The following is a 26,108-nucleotide window of genomic DNA, read 5'->3' on the forward strand; positions in this document are numbered from 1 at the left end:
CGCTTTTGTACACATGGCTGTCAATAAAATCGACAATGAATGGTGTGAACAACGGTATAATATATCGCAAGCGTATTTCTGCGACTTTTTTACTCGTTATCACTTATGATTTGTTATGGATTTTACGAAAATGTAATTAAATAAACAGCTGAGCCAAGTGTTTTATAAAGTTTAATAAGATACAAGATTGCTACATTTTCAGTTTCTTGTGCCACCCTAATATTGATATTGTCGATATTTTCTCATAGTGTAATTCTCCTAACCCTGCTACATTAGAATGTCAACAAAAACAAATTTAAAAAGCAGTTTATTCATTATAGGTTAGACGAGCCCTTGTGCATCTCATTAGTCAGAATGTCACACTGTTTCGTTGATAACTCGACTTAGAGTGACTGGATTGCGCTTAAATAGATATCATCATCTTTGTTTAGTTCCTAAGTACCAGTACAGTTAAAATTTTGGCCTGGAAAATGTAAAACGCTCGCGTTTGAGCGAATCGGAAGGTCAAGTACAACGTACCCTTATTCACCTACCATTTGAGCTAAATCGTTGAATAGAGATAGCAGACACTGCTCTAACTAATGTGTTCAAATGGGTGGGATGAATATAGTAGCTAAGATGAATTAGGGCGAGGGACTCATTAGTTTGTCTCGAGTGCAAATGTTTCAAAAAGACATTGGCATTTGGAACTGGAACTATAAAAGAATAGAATGAATCCCATCTTAGATCAAATCGTTGAGCCGCCCACAAAGTTCAACTATCTGTAAGACTGTTCTCAATTTCTCCTTTGTAACGCCCACATTATTCAATTTAATGATAAGTTCGATTTTTTGTGTTTCGAATTCAGTAACTAGCACCAACTGGGCGTCTACTTAGACGATGTATCTAAACAAGTACCCAAGTTAGCACTAGCACACAAAAAATTCCAAACAGCTCACATGACATATGGGAACATCTAAGCAACTGACTTATCCTGGGAGATGTCCCGGGCAACAAAAATAGAAGTTCTGGTTTGCTAACGAGAAAGCGAAAACGAACTATTATCTTACGGCTAGGGAGCCATATGCCTGGCATTATGCAATATTAATTCCCAAAAGAGTAAATTGGATTAAACCAATTAGCGCATTCTATTTAGTGAGATATTTATTTTCATTCATGTTAATACCACTTGGTTTCCTAGAACAAATTCAAATTTTTATGAATTCATAAACCATATGTTGACTTGTGATTTTGTTCATAAATTTCGGAATTTTGTTTGAGGTTCAACTATACGACGAGAACTGACTACATTACATCTTGACCTGGTTGTGAATCCGTTCACGAAAGCAAAATAGTATTGACATTTGCTCGTGAACTATTCCACAAATTTTAGAGTATAATTCGTAAGTTTCCTGCCATGTATACTGGTTACTGACTGTATATTACTGTATATACTGTATATTGGTCACGATTCACCATTCATGCACGTTAAATATTTCACAAAATCATAAAATAGTTCTCTTTTCAGTGGCGTAGCCAGGGTGGTTGTGGGGGTTTTATATATTTAAAAATCTAGCTTTAAAATAATTCCCAAATATTAAACGGACAAGGGGTTTGCCAAGACACACAGAGAGTGTTTCCGTTTTTTGGAGCAAGCATCAATTCGGCGCTGGCTTAGTCCTATCACTATGTTAGTGTCAGATTCTGATGAGATGAAGTCGAAACGCAAATTCCATAACTAATTTAGTTATAGGTTTTGTGTTCTCAACTCGCAATGATTGTTTTGAACATAATATAGCATGTTCATTTATATCTCGATATGCCGCATTCATTAAGCCTTCATATTTTGAACAAAATTGTTTAAAGTGACATTATCAACAACTTTACCGAAGGCAGCAAGTCTCTTACTATTTTTGAAGAGTTAATTTTTCATAATTACCTCTATGAGGACTAATCACTAAAATTATTATATCAGACTATGCGCTGTTTTATATTGGAAAACTTCTAGAAGCTGTCAAACCTTCAAAGACAAGTATTATTAAATTAGGTGGTCTTGAACGCCGAAAACATTTATCCCACATTAAAAGATCTTTACTTCATTGACATATTATACAAGAAAAGAATCTATAGAGATTTGGAAACTGTTTCATGCTGGTTCCTCTTGTTTTTAGACTGCAATGACATCTGTTAGATACTTATGTTTCTGAATTTTAAATAATTTATCAAGCTCATACTAAATTTCAGCAATTTTCGAAAAATTTACGATTTTCATCAAAACCCCCTCCAAACCAAATTTCTGGCTACGCCACTGGTCTCTTTTATTATATAATTCATATAGCATTTTGAACGTGAACCTAAAATTTTTACATGAACGATTTCACGAAACTGAGAATATTATTCATGGATCCATTTTTGCTTCTTGATCTATAGTATTCACGGTTTGTTTTGAGATATTCCTAATCCATTTCACTTTCATAACTGACCAGCTAATGTGACAACCTGTCTGAGCAAAGCGTTATAAACGTTGTTCGGGGTTGGGATCCAACCCAGATGAGCTGTTCACAAGGCAATTGATTTACCAACTACGCTATGTCTGCCCCTCTGATGTGGGACACCACTTTTTTCACTTAACCTTCCATAACAAACAAACGAAACGTACCAGGTTTTCTAACTTTCAAGAAACATCGTTGATTAAGCTTTAAAACAAACCCTGTAAATTTTGTTCAGATTGTTTGAATAGAAAAAAGTTTTTCTGAAAAAATGAGTTAAAGTATAAATGTGGGACACACAATAATGCAAAAAGTTAAGCTACGTCGTTCGACGTTTTTTTAAGTATCCATTTAAATCACCCTATGTTATATATATATATATATATATATATATATATATATATATATATATATATATATATATATATATATATATATATATATATATATATATATATATATATATATATATATATATATATATATATATATATATATATATATATATATATATATATATATATATATATATATATATATATATATATATATATATCGAAAGGGCATATATTGCTGAATAAAATTATATTACGTTTAGCTGCTACTATCTGCTACTCTGCAAATTGTAGCCCCTTAAAGATAGAGTTAAAAATCAAAAAAAATGATCATAATTCCTTAAAACGAAGGGATAGCGAGTTGCAATATTCCGTGGAAAAATGTATTTTTAAAGCATCTACAACTTTTCTGAATATTGGAAAACTGACAAAAATCAAATAAAAAAGTTATAGTCAAAAACTGTTTTAAGGGTCGACATGTACATCTGTTTCACTTTATAACTTTTATCGCTTAAGAGACAGACATTTAGGATCTTCAACAAATTTTCTCAAAAAAATGTTCCTTTACAATCTTTCCATAGACACCTTACCAATTAAATAATAAATGATAAAGATATTTTTTTTCATTCGAGTATATACCCCCTTAAATTAAAATTTGCTACCATTATATCAAAGTGCTTAAAAAATAAAGAAACCTTTCTGAAGATATTAAAGTGCCATAACTAACAGTTTCGTCTTAAATATCAATGTCCGGTTTTTTTTTATTTTGTCCCACTGTGCGTCGTATTGATTTCGAGAAAAACGTATTTAAAGTTACAATCTCAGCATCCTTCACATTATTACTCGCAATTAATTTTTTCCCATAATTCGTTAATTGAAACATATTGCAATACTGGCAAAAGTCAAAGTAGCTGAAGAAATTCTTCATCCAGTACTATCATTATCTTACTTTGTAAGGTTTTGCGACTTAAACCGGTCTGAGTCAACACCGACCAGTTATCGTCAGAAAAAAAATTTATTGATAGTTTCTCCATTCCACAATTACATTTAAAATAAATTCCTTTTCTTTAGGGTTTCATTGACGGAAGATAAAAATTTTAAAAATGGTTCTGTAATGATTAATTAATATTCAATAAAATTTGTTTTTGTGAAAAATGTCACAACATTTTTTTCAGTGAATATTTGTTGTGCAGAAGTTTTTATTCGCTATAACTTGTTGCCAGATTATTTTGTTGAATAAAATACGGCAAACAAACTTTTTTTTTTGCATGCAAAAACATTTTTTTTTAAATTGTTCTTGAGTCAAAATTATGTCATTGACTGTGGAAAATGTTTAGCCTTTCATGTCGGAGAAACGTGTAAAGGTTCATCGGAATCAAAGATGGTCGGTCACGATTTTAATGATTTTCGGATGGACCTTCGCAGAATTCCTCATATGGTAATCTGAATTTCAGAGCTGCATAGCGTTGTTTGATAATGAAGAGCGTCTTGACCAAGGAGGAATGATAAAGATAGGGCAGGTTCACCGTTTATTATTTGAACGTTGTCTAGACTAGAAAAAATATCTTCATATTTCATGATAAATTGAAGATGGGTCTCGGAAACTAAGAAGAATCCTAAACGCTAAACACAAACTTTAAGTGCTTTAAGTTAGGTATTGTGCTCTCTCGCACAAAAAACTAGTTCTTCTAAAAAATGCGCATTAGACTATTAATGAAACTATTCCTTTATAAAACAATATATCCAGGGGAAACCTAGGAAAGTTGAAACAGAGGAGAGTTCAAACAAAGCCCATTGCTAGCAAAATTATACCGTTAGGAATTTTGCAAAAAAAAAAAATCGTTTATTAAACATATAGGAAAATGTATAACAAAAGAACTTTGGCCAGATTTCTAACGGCATGGTTTCGCTAGCAATGGGCCTTGTTTGAACTCTCCTCTGTTCCAACTTTCCTCGGTTTCCCCTAATATATGTAAACGGCTTTCAATTCAAATTTGTCATCTGCTTCCGTGATCGGTGTTAAGGCATATGTCGACAGGTTATCGCAAAGTTGTTAATAAACAAATACAAATCATTAGCAACGCACTAAAAAGTTACAAATAATTGAGTGTACCTTTTCTCCAATAGAGTAGAATGGGGTCAAATAGGTATGGGGGTACAATAGGTATAGGGCATTATCTTTGCTATGTTATTGAAGGGGTCGCTCATATTGCGTAAATTAGATACACGGTAGAGAACATCGTTGACGACTGTCATTTTGGCTGTTACTGTGGATCAGCTGAATTAGTTACGGCGTCGTTTATGTTTTCGTGTGTTGTTCTGCACAAACGCATTATCTATTGTTCTCAGTACAGTACATTTGTTCAATGTAAACAAATGTCAAATGTGTTTTGCCTTTCTCATATAGAAAGGTTATGCAATCACTCTGAAAAACGTCAACCTAATCCCGGCCCGGAGGGCCGAGTGTCATATCCCATTCGACTCAGTTCGTTGAGATCGGAAAAAGTCTGTATGTGTGTGTATGTATGTGTGTGTATGTGTGTGTGTATGTGTGTGTGTATGTATGTGCGTATGTGTCAAATAATGTCACTCATTTTTCTCAGAGATGGGTGGACCGATTTGCCCAAACTTAGTCTCAAATGAAAGGTGCAACCTTCCCATCAGCTGCTATTGAATTTTGGATCGATCGGAATTCTGGTTCCGGAATTACGGGTTTCAGAGTGCGGCCACACAGAAATTTCTCATAAAAACTATAGGAAAAATTAAAAATAGAATTTTTATTTTTGATGCTAAATGTATTCAAGGTGCATAAAACGTCGAGATTTGATGCAAACACGAAAAAAAAATTGACAAAGATTCACTTTTTTGGATTTTGCACATTTTTACCTTTCTCATATAGAAAGGTTATGCAATCACTCTGAAAAACGTCAACCTAATCCCCCCTAATTTTTTTTTCGACTCGCGTAAGGTTTCTGGATTTTAACAGGGGCGTAGTTGATGGTTTACGGAGAGGGGTTACACCCCCCCTCTACTGTTCACTCCCCTCCTTTAAAAATCTCCTTAAATCACCCCTCAGACCACCACCTCATACCCCTCCCTTGCAACCCCATCATCTTTAAACCACCACTATATTACAAAGCATACCAATTTAAGCTGGGGAGTCGTTCGTTCATGGGACTTTCGCCCTCCTCACATACCCATCCCCGCATGACAAAATGAGTTAGCAAGCAGATAACATTGATCTAATGCTGATTAGGCTAATGGAGTATGATATTTTTTTGTTTCAAGTGTTTCACCGTCGACACGTAGCTCATCAAGTTCGTGGCTGGCATGCCATTGTGTATAAGTGCAAAGTGTACTAAGAATGTAATGGACATTTCCACAATTATGTTGAACATAAAAAGCCTCCGTGCCATAGTTTAGAGAAATGAGAAAGGCACAATTGCACCGCTAGGTGGATTAAAACAGGTTTTTTCATATGTAACAATTAATACTAAACACAAGTTTTGTGTTGTGTTTTCAATATTGTTGATTTTGAATAAATACGAACATCAACATGACACATACGCTTGGGGGCACGATAGCTCAGCCGTTTGGGGACACTATATGTCACTACTATAATGTAGAGTAGAATTATTTTGACAGAATATTGTAATTACGCACAATGCGAAAAACGTCAAAACGAAGTGAAGAAGACCTAAAGAACACAATTGCATCTGTTCAAGATGCTGCCAACATTCGATCAGCCTCTAAACAATCCAAGGTTCCGTTCAAAACATGGCGTGCTCGTGTGAAAGGACAGCTCTCGTCATGAATGAAAGCGCGTCATATATTTCGCGGGAGTTAACAATATAATAATTTAGGGTGTAGTTGAAATAGATAATCGAAAAAAATGATCGGAAAAGAGAACGAAAAGGAAAAAAAATGTTCCGAAGCGCAGACATGATCATCGCACTGCCAAGCAACCACATGAGCCGAAATGCACAACTTCAATTCCACACTCTGGCAACGACGAGGACACCGAAGAAGTCATTCGCAAGAACAAAGCCAGGCGTAGCTGCTGAAAAACATTGTTTTTTTTTTCAACATTTCCTTCCGCGGTTTCATGATTTTTCACATCATTTGCCACATTCTCATGTTATTACCTGAATGACGCCAATGGGTTGCATGTATTATTTGTGTTATTAATTTTAAAACATTCTGCTGTATTCAGACTCTTTAAATAAAAGTTGAACCTCTGATTTTCTAGGCGGGTACATTATTTTATCAAACCTCACCTATCGTACCCCCAGATTTTGGAAAAGTTCGAAAAAAGTACCTTCGCCTTATAGGATTTAGCTTGAAAAATATTTAGCCAGGCATAAAATCATTATTACCAAAACGTTGCCATATGCTTGTTTGTCAAAATCAGTGCAAAAATACCATCGCATGAGCTTACCAAAAAAAACTGACCTACTTGACCCCTTTTCTCGATATTGAAGATGCTTTTGACAAGGTGTCTTTCGAATCCATTTTGGAAGCAGCACGAGGTCATGGAATACGTTCATATATCACGAACTGAATACACGCAATGCTAAGCAAGTGACATCTGTGCACAATATTAAGACAAGTAGAGATAAGGAAACTGAATGTCTGCAGATGTCCTCAAGGTGTGCTGTCACTACTTCTATGAAACTTTATCGCCGATGGCTTGTTGAGGAAACTTAATGAGCTTAGGTTTCCGACGTATGGTTTCGCCGATGATTATCATATTATGATCACCGGTATTTGCATTAATACACTTTTTGATGCAACAAGCCTAATGTGTTGTTGAGCAATGGTATCTATAACTGGAGCTCGCCCATTACAGTTCTTTGACTCTGAAATTATTATCGCAGATCAAGTTAAGTTCGTTGGGGTAATTCTTGAATCGAAACTTGATTGGACAGCTCACATCGATTTCAGGATCAAGAAAGCTTTCAAGACCTTCGGCCAATGTAGACGTGCTTTCGGCAAATCTCGGGGACTTAAATCCAAGAACATTCAGTGGATCTACACAACAATTGTTAGACCAATACTGGCATACGGGTGCCTTGTTTGGTGACAAAAGGGAGAAATCGTGACAATTCAATCAAAGTTAAACCATCTTCAGAGGATGGTTTGGCATAATGCCCGTTTGGCAAAAGGCATAATTTAATAGTAGGTCATTTGGCATAAAAACCATTTGGCATAATTGTCATTTGGCATGAAATGCACAGGATATTCAATACTATTAAGGTCGTTTGGCATAAGCGCCATTTGGCACAAAGTATACTCGTTCATATTTTTATGGCGTTTTGGTTCACTCTGATACAAGTACGATTCCAAAAACTGCTCATGTTTGAAAGAAAGAATCAACTTCAGTGAGAGGAATAATATTTCTGTCAGATTGATTACACAGAAAACTAAAGTAAGTATGGAATCTATGCATTCAGAACATTTGCATTTGTAGGTCATCTTGTATGAAAGCTAACACATTTGTTAAATGTCATGCAACAAATAATCTGTAATTATAAGATACTAAAGAGAAGCCTGCTACAGGACAGGTTAAGAAAATTGGAGGGAATCTGTGTTCTGTTTATAGTAACTATTCCATTTTCGAATATCTGGATTGCTATGAGTTTTTAACCAAACTATTATTTATACAATATGAAATTTTACTTGTTTAATACAATTGTTTGCAATTTGTATAGTCTATATCGGGCAATGGTATTTCGGGAAACGGTATCCCAGAAAATTACCGATTTTGTAACCTATTATTTCGGGCCTTGACCTATAGGTCTGGTTAATCAAATAGACCTGAGGAATTAGTTTTAATGTCGTCTATTGTGCCATGCTTTATGCTAAATGACCCTTATGCCAAATGGCTTTATGCAAAAGAACCACTTGAATCTCGCTATGGTTATGCCAAGTAGCTTTATGCAAAACGACGTTATGGCAAATGATTTTATGCCAAATGGAATCCCTCCCTATGGATTTATATCAATCTTGGGGCTCCTGGCCCTGCCGTGGCCCAATGAGCATATGTGTAATGATGGTACTGCTATAGAGTGATGTTCGGAGAAAGCTCAACCATACTTTTCGGCTTCCAAGAGGATGCTTTACTTTGCTCTGAATGTGGTATCTATGGCACATATGTGCAAACATCTCAAAAATGTTCGTGAAATAGCTGAAATATAAGCGTTTGAAACCTAACCACTTTTCGTTATATATCATTTCGTTAAATTTGCAAAGTGAAGCAAAGTTGACGTAGTCCAACATCAGAAAAAAATATTCCTAGAGAAATTTTAGAATAAGTAACAATTAGAGATTCTCTTTGGGGTCTTTCTCTTCTGCTGATTACTCGGTCGTTTCGACATTTAGTACTCAATTCTGTGCATAATATTCTAGTAATAACCATCGGCTATTGATATGTACTGGTAAATTAATGCAAGGTGTTACAGTGATATTGTAATAATCGAAAGAGAAAGTAAATACAGAGAGACTCTCAATGTTACTTACGTCCTATTCTAAATTTTCTCTAGATTTATAAACTAAAATAATAACTCCGATGTCAAGTTGTGTCACACATCGTGCCACAGCGTGCTTTACCGCTAAATCAATCAAACTAAATTTCCACTTACCGACAGCCATCAACTGGCTGCTGAAAGCCACATACCTCCTTTCTGTAGCTATTTTCCCAGCCAACAACCCCATTATTATTATATTTTTGGAACTGTCTAATTGTGACTGCAGCGGAAGTTTTCGTTATTGGTCACATGGTTCACTGCAGAGCCAAAATGGTGCAGTCGTGGCTCGGGAATATCAGAAACGATCACTCAATTCAACCGCTGTAATAAATGGATAAAATGCAGGTTGAGATGAAGCAAAGGCATCACAAATCAGCTGAAAATTACAACCAATTTGGATGTCCTTGTAGTGTATTTCGTTCATCGCGTGTTGGACAGTGTTTCTCGCGTGCACAGAACATCGATCAATTTTCCTTGCTGTTGCTATATTACCTAGTGCATTCTTCTGCAAAGTTCTGAAGCTTATCTGATGCAGAAAAACTGTTTCGACCAGCTTCCCTTGGGCAAAAGCTTTTGCTTCCAGGCAGTACCAATGTTACCAAACATCCTGAACATATACATACGTATGTGTAGCTATAAAGTTAGAAAGTGAATTTCAACAACGTGCTTACAGTACATTTCAGTATCGTAGGACATAGTAAATCGGTGCATGCAATAGAGCTATTAACATTATATTCCCTGTTGTTCCTTTCGGGCATTCTTCATTCGAGGTTTTCGTTTCGTTCGTCCTCGTTTTCAAACGGCTAAACAGCGGTATATCCGTAGCTTTTGTTTGTACCATGACCTGGTGTATAGGTTCAAGAGCATGATATCGTTAATCATATTCATCGTTTCACGTTATTTTGGTGCATTATGCACCATTTATGCCGTTTTTCTTGGCAGTACATTTCCGACGAAGGGTGCTAGCAAGCAACGGTTCAACTTGTTACAGGCAATGATGTATTATTAATATTTACTTAAGCAGTGGTGCATCAAGGGGGTAGTTCTTGTTCTTAACCTTTTCCAGCCAAGATTGTATATTGGATAATCTTATGACACAGGTGAAAATATGGGATCTGCATCCATATATCCAGTCGTCTGGGTCAATTAGTAGGCATTATAATTCAAGCCCTGTGATTTATGATAAAAGCTTGCTTAGAAATTTCAGAATAAAATTATGTTCTGAATATAAAATTTTGTCGAAGTAATTTTTCATTGAAAACATCGGGACAGCGAATTCATAACCATAGTGTGGTCTATTGGCGATTAAGGCGAATTGTTATTTTTGTGCCCAATGGTGTTTATGTTTAGTTTGTTGGTCAGTTCGACTTATTTTTGTGTTTAGTTGTTTTAGGTATAACCAGCCCGGGGACAACATGACAGCTCCCATATATTGAACTCATAAGCAAATTTTGTGGTGATTTGGTGATGTCATGGCGGCCCGAATGGAGCAAAATTTGAAAAAGGCGCATCCTATTTACTATTTTCCATATCTAAAAAATAATTTAAGCATTTCTTTCATCAAATTTATTTTGCTTTTCACATTAGAAACTGTCCTCATTCCCCCATACTTAAACAGAAACATAGATTCCATTTGGAATTTAAAAAAATCCGAAAGAAAATAAATCGATTTTCGGAAATACAAGAAGATGACTTTCAAAATCAAGCCACTACCACTTATATTGGAATTTCCGAAAATCTTCCGAAACTAATCAACATCTCCTAAGGCATGAAATCCTCCGGTAGAGCCGAGTAAAATGCCAGAATAATTCTGAAGGGATCCATACCAAAACCATCGCAAAATCTTCCGCACAGAATTAGTGAAAAAGTCGAACAAAACTCTGGCCGACGTCGAACAAAATTGTGCATTCCTGGCAGCATTCTTGCTGAAACCGAGCACTACTGGTTTGATGCCAGAATTCTGATAAAAGCACACAAATTTTATTCAAAACCAATTTTGCTAAATGTGTAGAAAATCCTACATATATTGTTTATTCTCCCAATCAAATTGCTAGAATTCTTGACGTTTTTAATGAACTTGAAACAAGATGTCGCAGGTTCACGAATTGTTAAGCTTGGTGATTTACTTTCATTGGCCAAAAAGTTTTTTATTTATATTTCATTTATAACACCAATGATTTACCGATTACAAACTTCACACAACAAGAAAACCAAAACATTTTTAGGAAGGAAAAAACAACACCTTCCAGCTAAATCTATAATAAGATTTATGTAACTTTGCTGACGGTTTCCAATCAGGGATAAATTTATTCTCTAATAATATTTTTCTTTATCCACATTTTGGAATACGCTTTTTCTAAATGTTGTTCTAGCCGCATTGACGGCGTTCATAACACACGTAACGAAACACGCTTTTCTCTTGAAACTTTTTCGTGTCGTTGTTCGTGGTAGTCGTACAGAAAAGACATACTAGCGCCACCATCAAATCGGTGGTACATATATGAAACAAGCACTATCTGTCAAGTTGTCCCCGGGCTGGGTATAACGCTGGCGTTAAGTGGGCGTTTGGTGTGAAGTGTTCAAACCGAAAGGTATTTTGTTTTATGATTTTGAAAGCAAATCAACAATGGAATTTTTGTGTAATGGTAAGATTTATTTATACATTCATTATGTACGAAAAAATACGAGCGTTCCAAGAGTAGACATCCAACCATTTCCACGTCGATGAGCACCGCGGGCAACACGATAACTCTTGATAAAATTGTCTGACACAAGAAATTCAATAAGATTTGTAAAGCTTAGACTTGTAGTTACTCGTTGAACGAAAAACAAAATTTTTTCGGCGTTGCATAAAATCTAGCCGTTTCATACATTTTGAAGATATTTGGTATCGAAAGTTCGAATTGGAATTCTGAAATTTCATGTGGTACCTCTAAGAAAAAAAATTGTTCCGGCTTATGTGGGAATTTCATATGTGACCGAACGGTTGAGTCTATATTTCTTGAACCATATAGCCGATCCGTACGATATTTTAGACACCTATGGCGATTAAATACCTTTCATTCGGGACTAAGTTTGTGAAAATCGTCCCTACCATCCCCGATAAACTGATGTGAATTTGTTTATTTTGGCTTTTCAGGGGCACTTCCGGAACTGTCTATGATGGTCAATGTGGTCGACGAGATTTCGATTGGCCGTCAGTGACCTAGAACTGGAAATATAAACAACTTATATACAATTTAGCGATTTTTCCATTCATCGCCGTATCAGTTTGAATCGGAATTTTCTATGTGACCGCTTGCCACAACTCGTAAGTAACACCGGAACTGTAAGTCGGATCAGAATGAAATTTATTAGCTGTTCAGTAGAAGCTTTCATTTAAGTTTGGTCCAAAAGGTCTAGCCATCTCCGAGAAACCGATATAATCGTTATTCTAAGTTGTAATGTAATGCAATCGTTACTCTAAGTTTGGATACTTCCGCCTGGAGCCGGATGCGGCGATGCTGGCCAATGTGGCTAAAGAAACTTTGAATGACTGTTAGTGACCTATAACTATAAATCTAAGCAGTTGCGGTAGCATTTTTGAAAAAAATTCACATTTATACATTCACCGCAGTATCCGTTGGAATCGGGATTTTCTGCGTGATCGTACTCATCATACTGTAATTCAGTAACTAGAAGTCAAACCCACACAAAATTTAACAGATGTCGGATCAAAATGAAATTCAATAGCAGCCGATTGGAACGTTATACGTTTCATTTGCGACTGAGTTTGTGAAAATTGGTTTAGCCATCTCCGAGATACCGATGTGGACATTTTGTTCACATGTCTGCACATAACTACACACAGACATATTCCGATCTCGACGAACTGAGTAGAATAGCACATGACAGTCGATTTTCGGAGCAATTGCATAACCTTTCAATATGAGAAAGGTAAAACTTTCACCTTTTTACATTCCTCGCCATATACGTTGGAATCGAGATTTGCTGCGCGTTCGAACTCATCACCCTGTAATTCCGGAACCGAAGTTCGGATCAATTAAAAAAATCAATAGCAGCCAGTGGGAACGCTGTACCTTGCCTTTGAGACCAAGTTTGTAAAAATCGGTGAATTATTCGCTGAGAAATAGGTATGACATTAACTTAGGGACTTAGCAAGTTCCCTGGGAGCATCAAGAACCGTCATAGGTGGCAAATATGGTCAAAGCGACTTCGATGGGTCATTAATGATCTAAATACGCAAATCCAAGTAATGTTGCACACATTTCAGTATGTATTGCATCATTTCGATATCATGGTGGTACCAGTTTATATGGGAATTTGCTGTGTGATTGTGCTCTTCAACCCGTCGCTCCGGAACCGGAAGGCGGATCAATAAAAAAATCAATAGCGACCGATGGGAAGTAACTCCGGAACCAGAAGTCGGATCAATAAAAAATTCAGTAGCGACCGATAGGAAGGTTGTACCTTTCATTTGAAACTAAGTTTATGCAAATCGGTTCAGCCATCTCTGAGAAAAATCAATGAGATTATTTGACACATACGTACATACATACATACACACACATACACACACCCATACACACCCGCTCCCGAAGTAATACCTCCCGAAGTAATACCTCCCGAAGTAATACTCTCCTGAAGTAACACTCAACGGTGGTCCCGAGAGGAAAAGGATACGGAGATACAGGAGGTTAAGGTTTAGTCGGTAGGCTTGCTGGAGTAAGAGCTGCAGCAAGAATCCGACAGTACTACGGCCAAGTCGGCAGTGGTCTCTGTTGAAGATTCCCCCTCGATAAAAAAAAAACCATACATACCCTCCCAGGTGTTATCTGAAGGCCTCAGAACGGGCGACTATAGATTAGGACCTGGATGACGTTTAGTGCGGTTCGCCTATTGCACCATGGATGACGCAAGCTGTTGAATTACGGAAGGAAGGTTATCTTCCAGTCGAAGGTCAGGGCTTCAGTCTTGTGCGACCAGTCTTCCCGCATTATATTTTTGGCGTAAACGAACATGAATATTCCCTTCGCGATAGGGGGAAGATAGTGTTCATGTAGACCTAGAGAAGTGTGACGCCTGCCTGCACCGAGTTTTGTGGGACCATGTTAGCCTCCTGCAAAACGTACGAGACACAGCGGAATCGAGCAAAGCTGAGTAGTACGTTCAGGCTCATGGTCATGCGGGTCGCGAGCGCGTACAGGACTATCTCTTCAGAGGCAGTCTGCGTTATCGCTGGAATGATCCCTATCGGCCTTATCCTTGTGGAAGATAACGAATGCTATAAGCGGAAGGGGGCCAGGGGAATACGGAAAACAATGAGAGCTGACTCGATGGCCTAATGGCAGCATGATTGGGACTCGTCGGAAAAAGGAAGGTGGACTCACAGATTCATACCGGTTCTCTCGACCTGGGTAAATAGGAGGCTTGGCGAAGTGACCTTCTATCTGACGCATTTCCTGTCTGGTCATGGTTGTTTTAAACAGTACCTACATCGGTTCGGACACGCTGTGTCACCCTTTTGTCCGGAGTGCATAAACGTCGAGGAAACACCGGAGCATGTGATCCTCGTTTGTCCTAGATTTGAAGCAGCGCGAAGAGAGATACCGTCGCTTAATGTAGAGAATATTGTAGCAGAGATGTGTCGAGATGAGGACACATGGAATGCCGTCAGCAGCGTAGTGACACTAATACTGTCGGAACTTCAGAGAAAGTGGCGAATAGAACAGCAAGCTGGCAACGCCAACTAGTAAGATATGGGCGAGTGGTACAAGTCTGTTACAAACTCTATGAGCGTGGTCGTAAAAGGACGCGAGCCAGGTCTTATGGTTCCTCCAGATCGGTTTAGGCCCCAACGGGTTCCAGCGCGGTGACGTTCGTATGTGAGGAATGAGCACTAAGTTAGCAACATCAACAAGAAGTTTCACGTCGGTTAAAAATCCGGCGAGGGTGGCTGTGAAGGGATGCGAGTCAAGTTTCGGCATCTCCGGATCGGTTCACATCTCGACGGGTTCCGACGGTGGCGAGGGTCCTGGGGTCGACCGGTTACGCATTGATGGTTGAATAATGTGCTGACTCACCGTACATATGGGAGCCAAACCCGATCAGAAGAGCATAACAAAACAATAACACTATTATAACTATGGTTGATATTTATAACAACTGGAGTTATATTCAGATAACTGAATTGAAAGTGGATTGCGGACTGTTTTCTATACTATCAATATTATAACATAATCTATTATGAGACCATCAATTTATGAATTGATCGTTTGTTACTAGGTCACAGTCATTAGATGATTATATCTAATACAGTTCTCTTACAGAGGACGTATAAACTTTTGGAAAACAATTATATCTCATTTAGTTTTAACTTTGATAAAATCATATCAAATTTTGTTACAATTTTGTTATCATTAGCCAGGTTTTTGTTATTTTAACAACGAACCAGCCGGATTTATAACAGGCTCTGTTTCAAAATATTTTTGAAATTAATAACTCCAGGTGTAATAAATCAGTTATGCCCTTCTGATCGGGAAGGGCCCAGCGTACCTAGAGGGGCCAACGGGCCAAAGGACAGCTCTAAGCTAAAGTCTGCAACACTAATTCTGCAGGAGCTCAAGCGCAGCGGAGAAACGAGCACTAAATTAGCGACACCAACAAGCAGCTTCACGTTGGTTAAAAATCCTGCGAGGGTGGCTGTGAAGGGATGCGAGTCCCGTTTCGGCATCTCCGGATCGGTTCACGTCTCGACGGGTTCCAACATTGGTGATCGGTTACGCAGCGAGGGTTGGATAGCATGCTGACTCAACGTACGCAGGGGAGCCAACGGGCTCCGCGTAATGCAGAGGGGCCAACGAGTTCAAGGACAGCTAAGAGCTAATGATAGTAACATTAATTCTGTCGGAGATCTAGCGCAGCGGAGATACGAGCTTTAAGTTGGCAACTCCAACAAGCAGTTTAACGACTGTTAGAAAAGGGAAAAAAATCCTCCAAGGGTGGGGGTGACGGGATGCGAGTTACGTTTTCGGTATCCCTGAATCGGTTCACGTCACGACGGGTTCCGATGTCGGCGACGACAAACGCCGGTGAACCGGTAACGTTGCAAGCTGTAAGCGGGTGAAAAAAAATAGAAAAAAAAATAAATAAATAAACAATTTAAAAAACATAAAAAAAAATAAAATAAAAATAAAAAAGAATATAAAAAATGAAAATTAAAAAAAATAAAGAAAAAAAAATAAAATAAAGAAATGTAAAATAAAAAACACCCACACAGCGAACAGGCGCTGTCGAGGAGCCAAGTGGCTCTAAGAAAGAAGGTGCAAGAGCACAATCCCCTCCCGAAGTAATACTCAACGGTGGTCCCGGGAGGAAAAGGATACGGAGATACAGGAGGTTAGGGTTTAGTCGGTAGTCTTGCTAGAGAAAGGGCTGCAGCAAGAATCCGACAGTACTACGGCCAAGTCGGTAGTGGTCTCTTTTGAAGATTCCCCCTCGATAAAAAAAACGCGTGCAGATATTTTTCCGATCTCGACGAACTGAGTCGAATGGTATAAGAGATTCGGCCCTGCGGGCCTCGTTTACAAAGTCGAAGAAAGGCAAAACACAATTTAATCAAGAAATATAAAAACATGAAATAAGAACACTTATAACATTATTTTATTTTTTCGTGTGCTACACTGCTGACATCTATGTTTGTCTATGTGGCAGATCTTCAAAAAATTGCAGAAAATAATTACATGAGTAGAAAAATATTTTTTTGAGAAATAGCATAATTAAACAACAAATATAAAATGATGGTAACGGAACCAGTTAGTTAGTATAATAATATCACAGAGAACAGAGGTTCATCTTCAGCATTCAACTTGTGTAAAATCTCTAACGGTTTCGAAGGTGGTTGGGATATCCAAACCAGGTGCGCTACTGTCGTCATGATTTTTGTGGCAGAGTTCGACAGAATTGACAGCGGTTATTCCTCTACCCAGTCAAACTAGTCTGGAAACGGTTCGGACTTCCAGCATGAATTCCAGCTCAAATGCATCAACCGATAGAGTCGGAATCGGTTGTTTTCTTTGAGCAAGATTCCATACTGAATCCATTCATGATTTCGAACCGGTTCCGGAATGGATTTGACGAATAGTTGGGATAGGTTGTTGTGGCGGCGCTAGTGTTTATCGTATAATAATTCAAATGTTTACACACGTTTTTTTAAATATTTTTGTTCGATCATGGATGTCTGTTCTCTGTGATATGGCCAGGGAATGTATTTTCCATATTCATATATATCTTACCGTTATCATATTTAATTTAGACTGTGAATCATTTGGCGGATTTTTTACCATTCAGTTTAAATCTTAAATATGCCATGTTGTTTCATAGCATACATACGGTTTCATACATACATCTTGTTTAAATACCAGATTCCGTACATTTGAGAAATGGACACTAAAAAACCTGTTTTAACCCACCTATTGGTGCGATTGTGCCTTTCTCATTTATCCAAACAATAATTCAATAGCTTGTTGCAGTTGATATAATTGTGGAAATGTGTATTACATTCTTAAATTACTCCGAGGGATGTTCAAGCTTTTTTAAATGAGCGATGCAAAAGAGTACGTATATTTAACTCTCTAGTTTCCACCACCGCTTCTAGGTGGTCTCTACAAAAATCTAAATAAAACTACTAAAACATGATTGTATGTTGTCATCCACACTAGCCTTTCTTCCCAATGCTCACATCTTTCATACACACACATTATTTGAATATTCGTAGCTTTCTGTCAAAGGCATCTGAAGCTCAAAGTTGAAAATTCGAGGAAACGTGGAAAAAACTAGTTTGGGTTTAGTGGTAATCTTCATTAAACAAATTTTAACTATTTTTGGAAATTTCAATAACTAAAAAATATTTTTGGGTAGCCTGTTACTAGCATTTCACTGTAGATGTGAATTGGCTTAGTGGAATAATTCGGAAGTTTAGGTTTTTTGGTAAAACACTTTGCCCGGCTAGAGGCGGTGTTGGGCACCTGAGCGAAAAAGATTTCAATCTTTAGTGATTACATATCGTACCGAAACTACCATTATGTGCAATTTTAGATGAAAAGAAGTATGTTTTAAAAACTTTAGGTGAATGCTGCTGTTAGAATATGGCTGTTCTTATCATTTAATCATATTTAGGAGAGTCTGGAGCTAGTTGGCGGAATCATTTTTTCTCCTTTTGGATTGGACATATGGCGCTAGCTTTAGTTCTGCACTTCAAGTACTGTGTAATCTATTCTCCAATGTGTTTATGTTGCATTACATTCTGTTTCATACACGTTGTAAGCGATATTTCATTAATTAGTTAAAATTAGTTTTTTTGTTTATTTACTTCGGAATTTCCCCTGAAGAATTTCGAAAATTCACTGTTGAATACAAAGTGTGCGCCGAATTTAAAATGTCAGAGCATTGAGGCTGAAAAATAATAACAAGTATCGATTGATTTACAGTTTTATTCAAAAAACATCTCACGTGATCCATACTTTATCATCAAAAGAGGGCCAGGAGGCATCATTGTGCGTATAGTCGTAAGTTGGCGAGATTTCTGCGTCACATATTTAAAATTATGTGATGCAGTCAACAGTCTGCTCGCAACGCATTCTCTTTTACACGACCTTCTTAAAGTAAAAAGATAAAACATGATAAGTGAAACCATCGCCAACCCTGGACTCCCCTACTATAAATTAGAAGTCAATAATTAAACAACCAAAGCACTAGATAAATACTCCTTACAGTTTAGGTAATTTGCGTTCTGATGGAGTCCAAAATATAAGCAACCATCTGTATTCGCTTATGTTGAAGTAACTAGAAGAAAATTTTTTTTTGTTTTTTATTCGCCCGGCGGTGCCCGACACCGGTTCTAAGCGGCCTACTTATTTTAAGGCTTAAATGAAAAATGCATTACTTTCAAGAATTTTCAACATTATTTTCGTTTTTCTCCTCATGAAGCCTACCTCTAAAAGTTTTTTCAAGCCAAAAAAAAATTGGGCACTAGAGGGTTAAAATCGATCAGTTTTTGATCGTTGTACTTGTCACGCCAGCGCCTGAGTGAAATAATAAAAATAAGTAATCAGCAATCCAGCTATCAGCTCATCATATGGTACACCAATAAAATCACTAAAGCTATTCCCAACTTGTTTTCATGGTCAAGCATAAATATATCTTAACAATACATATAGACAATTTAATGAGATAAACAAACCACACTAGGATATAAATGGTTTCATTTTAGTTGATGGGTTTTCTACAGTCGCCAGCAGAATTAATACTTTTGCCTCCAAATGCAGTCACTTATTAATTGCTCCTACAGAGTGCCATCATGAAATAAAAGCTCTTGATAACCCCCCATCGAATCGCAGAATATTTGTTGTCACATCCTTCATTGCATCATAGCAGCTATAAGAATCATTCTATTCCAATCTAATCAACGTCGCAAATAATTACACTAGCAATATTAACAGTTTGATTTTCGGACTGGCAGAACTATTGAACTGATCGGATATTGCTGGAAGCCTCTTATACACCCACATAAGTCCTACGAAAGCCTAAAATAATTACGTTTATCTTTTTTTTATCGTCTTGCAGAGGAAACGTCAGAAACCCGCCCTCCAACAGCGTCAGCAGCGGCGACGACGACCGCGTCGGCGACGTCTACAATGGAGCGGAACAGCCGAGCTGACGCCAGCGGCCGGTCAGCAGCACTCGAGCGAGCCTACGTGCACGATGTGTACGAGCACTGTGAGGAACCGGTTGGCCAAGTGCGACCCAAGGTGGCACAATTCCTAGCGGGACTCGAGCCCGGATCGGTAGTGTGCGATGTCGGCTGTGGAAACGGGCGATATTTATCCGGGTTTAATCCCACGATCTGTACCATCGGAGTGGACCGCTGCTACCGTCTTACGAAGGTCGCTCACGGGAAGGGTTCGGAGGTAGGTGCTATTCATATCCATAATACACTATCTACCAATCCGCCATAGCCCAACTTCAATTCTTTTTGAACTGAATATTATTTCCTAAAAACTGGTAAGATATCTAGTAAGTTTATAACTTCTAAGCGATAACAGTACATATATCAAAGATTTAGCTTTCGTGCAAAATATACAGAAAAAGATATATGAGACATTTCTTTATAGTCATAATCACTTCAAAAGATGCCATCAATTCAAATTCGGATTGAAATCGAATGTTCTACCCTAGCAAAAAAAATTAATAAGCAACCAATCCGACAGCCGCCAGTACATGAGAGCGAATTCCACAGCTGAACGAAAGTTTCATGAATTATGCAAACAATAATAGCGCACTGCAGTTTTAAAAGATACGAGTGCGAGCGGCGGAAATGAAAATGTGTCTCGCTCTTCCTATTGCGCCCGTTCAGTCTGATATAGGATTCTCTTGTCAAATTTAACCTATCACATACAAAACAAACATCAAAGTCAGAGCAATTTTTTTTATTTTAGAAGCAACCATCTCCGCGCCAAAATTAACCATTCATTTTAATTACTGCAAACTCCATAAAAATGATTTTGGTGATTTTTAAGTAGAATCCAGGAGGATTTTAAACATTCATAACTCGCTTTCGGTTCATTCGGTGTACTAAACAAAACTAAACCGCCCTTGCACAACAGTCTAAAAATAAGTGTTACAATTTTTCACTTTCAATTTTCAGCCGTATCCTTACTAACTGCTGTCGAAATTCATTTGGATCGGAGTTATGGTTCCAGAGTTATAAGTTGAAGAGTGCGAACAGACATTAAAATTTCTGAGCTTCTTTGCTATTCTCATACACTCAAGTTTTTTACGCGGTTTTTTTACGCGGATTTTGAAATTTACGCGGTTTTCATTTACGCGGATTTTGAAATTTACGCGGTTTTCATTTACGCGGCATGTATCCCCCGCGTTAAAAAACCTGAGTGTATAAACAAAGACTATGCAATCACTCTGAAAAGCGGTTTCATAACCGAGAGCAGCAGGATCAAGTTCCATATACCATTCGTTTCAGTTCGTCGAGATAGGAGGTATGTGCCAAATAATGTCACTGTACTTTTCTCAGAGACAACTGAGCCAATTGAATTTTATTTCAATCGGGGTTCTGTCTCCGGAGTGTAGACGAATGTGGTCACACATCAAATTTCCATATAAACTGGTAATACCTTGACAAAGTCGCTGAATTAAATACACATCTCTTGCAAAGTCTCACACGAAACCTTAAGTATTCTTACTACCCAAGTAACAATTGAAGTTTTATAGCACGCTACAAGTGCAATCTAAGTTTTATGAGTGGCTCAAAAACTATCTTAAAACCTAAATTGTTACTAGGGTAACTGTTGTCGAATTTCATTCCGATCGGGGCTCCAGGCTTACGGCTCCAGAGTTATGATATTTCCTGACCCTTTTTGCCTTTCTCGTATAATAGAAGGCTATGCAATCACTCCAAAAATCGAACTGCTAACCGAGGCCCGAATGACTGATATTCACATACCATTCGATTCAGTTCGTTGAGATCGGAAAATGTCTGTGTGTATGTATGTGTGTTATACAAACTCACACAAGTTTCTCAGAGATGGCTGAACCGATTTACGCAAACTTAGTTACAAATGCAAGGTGAAAGCTGCTATTGAATTTTTAGTTGATCCGACTCCCGGGTCCAGAGTTACTAGCTGAAGACTGCGGTTACACAGCAATTTCCCATATGAACTGGTACCAACATGATGGCCAAATGATGCAATACATATTGAAATGTATGCAACATTACTTGGATTCGCGGGTATAGATCTTTAATGACCAATCGAAGTACCACCACATATGACGGTTCTTGAAGCCCCCATGGAGATTGTAACATTCCTAAGTTAATGCCTCATCTATTTCTTAGCGAGTTCTTTACCGATTTTTATAAACTTGATTTCAAATGAAAAATATGATCAACTGCAATTGACTTTCAATCGGTTCTGACTTTTGGTTTCAGAGTTACAGGTTGGGTTGGTAAGGTCTCACTGAAACGTTCCGCATAAACCGTTACAATCGGCAGGCCCGATGGGAGGGGGTGCCGGGTCGTATTTGGGGGCCCGCGTTTATACCCGAAAAATGGGCGAACACGTCCGGTACTCGGAGTAATTTCTTTGTAATCATTCGCCTTACTAAATTGTTATATGATGACCACGTAAAAAATGAAAACATTATTTGATAGTTAAGAGAGTTATCTACTTTGTGTACAAGTTAACAAAAAAACGAGTTTTATTGCTTGAATCGACGGAATACACTACAAAGTATTGAGAAGCCAATTCAAAGTATTTTCGAAGAAAGCAATAGAGCGTCAAACAGAAATGCGAACGCACAGACAAACGCATCCGTCCTCCTCTACGTTCGCTTCTTTGCTGGTGGTGCCGGTTGTTGGCTTGGAGACACTGGGCGTGATTGTTGTTGAGTGAATATTTGTTTCTGTCAGATCCGTAGATATTGGTTTTGTAGCCGTTCGCGGTTTGGCATAAGATAACGGTGTGCTGTTTAGGGTTGGAGTAGGTGGGCTTTTCTAGCTGCTTTTGTACAAAGTTTTCCGTGGTGTAGCGTCTTTTTGCAGAACTCGCGCATTATAATTTACCATGGGTGCAAAATAGAGTGACAGGAAAAAATGACCCCTATCGGCTCATCCCTGAGTCGATTCCTAGCCCCATCAGGAGTACTTGCACCAAATTTGAAGCAAATCGGACAAGTTTAGCTACCGGACCAACGTTCCTGAAATTTGTATGAGATTTTTCGACAATTTACATGAAGAAAACCCACTTGCTCGCATTTTCGACGCTAGTTGGCACTGTATGCATCGTATTGTCACTGTAAGTGATAATAAGAAAGATAATTTAATTGTCTACAACTTTGTCGAAGACTGCTAGTCAATCCGGCTTTGTTAAAAGAAGTTAGTGAAATAATCGTTAGGTTTGGCTCAATAGTATGTTCAGAAGTATTATAGTAAATAACACGAGTTATGTTATGGTTAGAAAATTTTGGTTTAAACTGTGACCGCATAGAGGGCGCCAACACTAACTTTGAAACGGAAAGAGATAGAAATTAGGTATCTTCCACAAAGTTGTAGAACAGGCATTCTGCAATAATTCTTCCGAACATCTCGATATTCTATCTCTCTTCTATGAAAAGATAGTGTTGGCGCCCTCTATGCGGTCACAGGTGGAACTAAAATTTTCTAACCAAAACATTACTCTTATTATGTACAATAATTCTTCTGAACATACTATTTAGCTAAACCTAACGATTATTTCACAGAAAATGTATAATTCATGGAAATCGAGTACTGGTATACAACCATCTACTGCTAGGCCCCATGCAAAACTGACTCAGACATCACTTCGTTAAAAGTTTAAGAACTTCTTTTAACAAAGCCGGATTGACTAGCAGTCTTCGACAAAGTTGTAGACAATTAAATTATCTTTCTTATTTCACTTACAGTGATAATACGATGCATGCAGTGCGACCTAGCAGCGAAAATGCGAGCTAGTGGGTTTTCTCCATGTAAATTGTCGAAAAATCCCATACAAACTTCAGGCACGTTGGTCCGGTAGCTAGACTTGTTCGATTTGCTTCAAATTTGATGCAAGTACTCCTGGTGGGATTAGGATTCGACTCAGGGGTGGGCCGATTATTTTTTTCAAAAATTCATTAATTTGCTGGGCAGTCTAGTGCATAACCATTGTTGTCTGATGAAATGTCACATTTTCGATTGATCCACATAAAGTGGTTGCGTAAGATAGAGTTGGTTTGTACGGAAGCATTCTCACCACAAGAACAACGTTAGGGACACCCAAGAAAATGCGAAGTTACAGCTGTTATGAAAGCCGTATCTTGAAATAAATGTGTGAAGATAATTCATGTAAGCGCATCTCTCCAGACCCCTTGACTAATATACAGGGATGATATTGTTAACGTGGCAGCTTTCGTTGGTGTGCTGCACGTTGTTCCGCGAACGACTGTGCTTCTTAATGTTTGATATGGTGCATTTGGGCGTTAACGTCTCCCGGATTGTGCACAATCTGCACGTTTAGTAATTGTTTCACTTCCTGAGTAGCTGGTCTAACAGGACATTTCCAAAAATCAATACCAACACAATTCGTCTGCAGTCGTTTTGGCCGTGCATCTATAGCAGAACGATTTTAAGTTTCTACTCTGGGCGAGATGAGAAGGTAGACTGACTTTAATTAACCGGTGATTAAAATGGATAATTTTTGTGTTTTTATAGCACGTTCATGGAATTTTTCCCCTAAAAATGCATTGTGTTGAGATAGAACGGTGATTTTGGGCCTCGTCAAAGATGCGTGTGATGTCTATAAGTACCCAATTATAATATGCGAAATAAAGAAATCAATTCAGTTCAATGCATTCAACAGCAGCAGTAGTCGGTTGCCTACTGTGCTCGCAGTTGTTTTGCATCTGATTACTGCGTTCTGTATATATATATATATATATATATATATATATATATATATATATATATATATATATATATATATATATATATATATATATATATATATATATATATATATATATATATATATATATATATATATATATATATATATATATATATATATATATATATATATATATATATATATATATATATATATATATATATATATATATATATATATATATATATATATATATATATATATATATATATATATATATATATATATATATATATATATATATATATATATATATATATATTATATATATATATATATATATATATATATATATATATATATATATATATATATATATATATATATATATATATATATATATATATATATATATATATATATATATATATATATATATATATATATATATATATATATATATATATATATATATATATATATATATATATATATATATATATATATATATATATATATATATATATATAAAACTTATTTGTCTTAAAATACTTTAAAAGTATACTTTGTATTTTAAATGTTTCAGTTCCATTCGAAAGGTGAGAAAATTTTCTATTGAATGGTGTTTTCGTATCTTTTAGTTAATTACTTTTAATTACCTTTTAGCTGTAAAGTAGTTACAAGTTAGTGTTTTTGGGGAGGTTTTTGCTAATTTTCTCGAAATAATGAAGTATGATTATAGCAATATCCATTATCCAAAAGTTGGGGTTTAAGACGGTTCATAATTTGTTCTTGGACGTCATATTTCTATCTCTTCTCATTTCTCTGTAATTTCATTACTATGCTTTTCCTGTAACTGACTTGCAAGTGCTTAAAAGACTCTAATCTAAAAAATATGCTTTATATCGTAATTTACAAGATTTCATTGGAAAGCTGAGAAAATGTACTATCAGTGTATGTACAAATATCTTTTAGTTAAGTGTACTAAATGATTTTTTACTAACGAAATAACTCAAAATTTGTGTTCTTTGGAGAGTTTTTTAGTTATTCTAATTATTAATCAACAAAATTTATCGTTACTATTGTTCATTTGATGCCCCTTAATGTTCTCTATAACTTTTTATTAGACACTTTGTCTATATCTCTTTTCATTTTGCTGCTATTTAATAGTTAACACAGCATGAGCTCGCCACAAATGTAGTGGGTTCGAAATCGTTATTTTTGCATATGAAACGATGTGATAAAAACGATTTTGTGTCGAAACCAAAAGAGATAATTGAATGGAGTCAAAGAAAGAACTGTAGAACTTGCTGAGATGCATTA

At 36.9% G+C, this 26,108-nt stretch overlaps 1 protein-coding gene across 7 annotated transcripts in view; it reads left to right on the forward strand.

Annotated features, from left to right (window-relative positions):
* The window catches only part of LOC131683645 (serine-rich adhesin for platelets), a 69,684-nt gene that overhangs the window by 18,745 nt on the left and 24,831 nt on the right, over positions 1-26,108 (forward strand). For all 7 annotated transcript variants that reach the window (XM_058965787.1, XM_058965790.1, XM_058965789.1 and 4 more), the window contains one exon: positions 19,954-20,297. In XM_058965787.1, coding sequence (XP_058821770.1) covers positions 19,954-20,297 — 344 coding nt within the window. The remainder of the gene's footprint in view (positions 1-19,953; positions 20,298-26,108) is intronic.

This window comes from Topomyia yanbarensis, chromosome 2 (genome assembly GCF_030247195.1).
Source record: "Topomyia yanbarensis strain Yona2022 chromosome 2, ASM3024719v1, whole genome shotgun sequence".
NCBI lineage: Eukaryota > Metazoa > Arthropoda > Insecta > Diptera > Culicidae > Topomyia > Topomyia yanbarensis.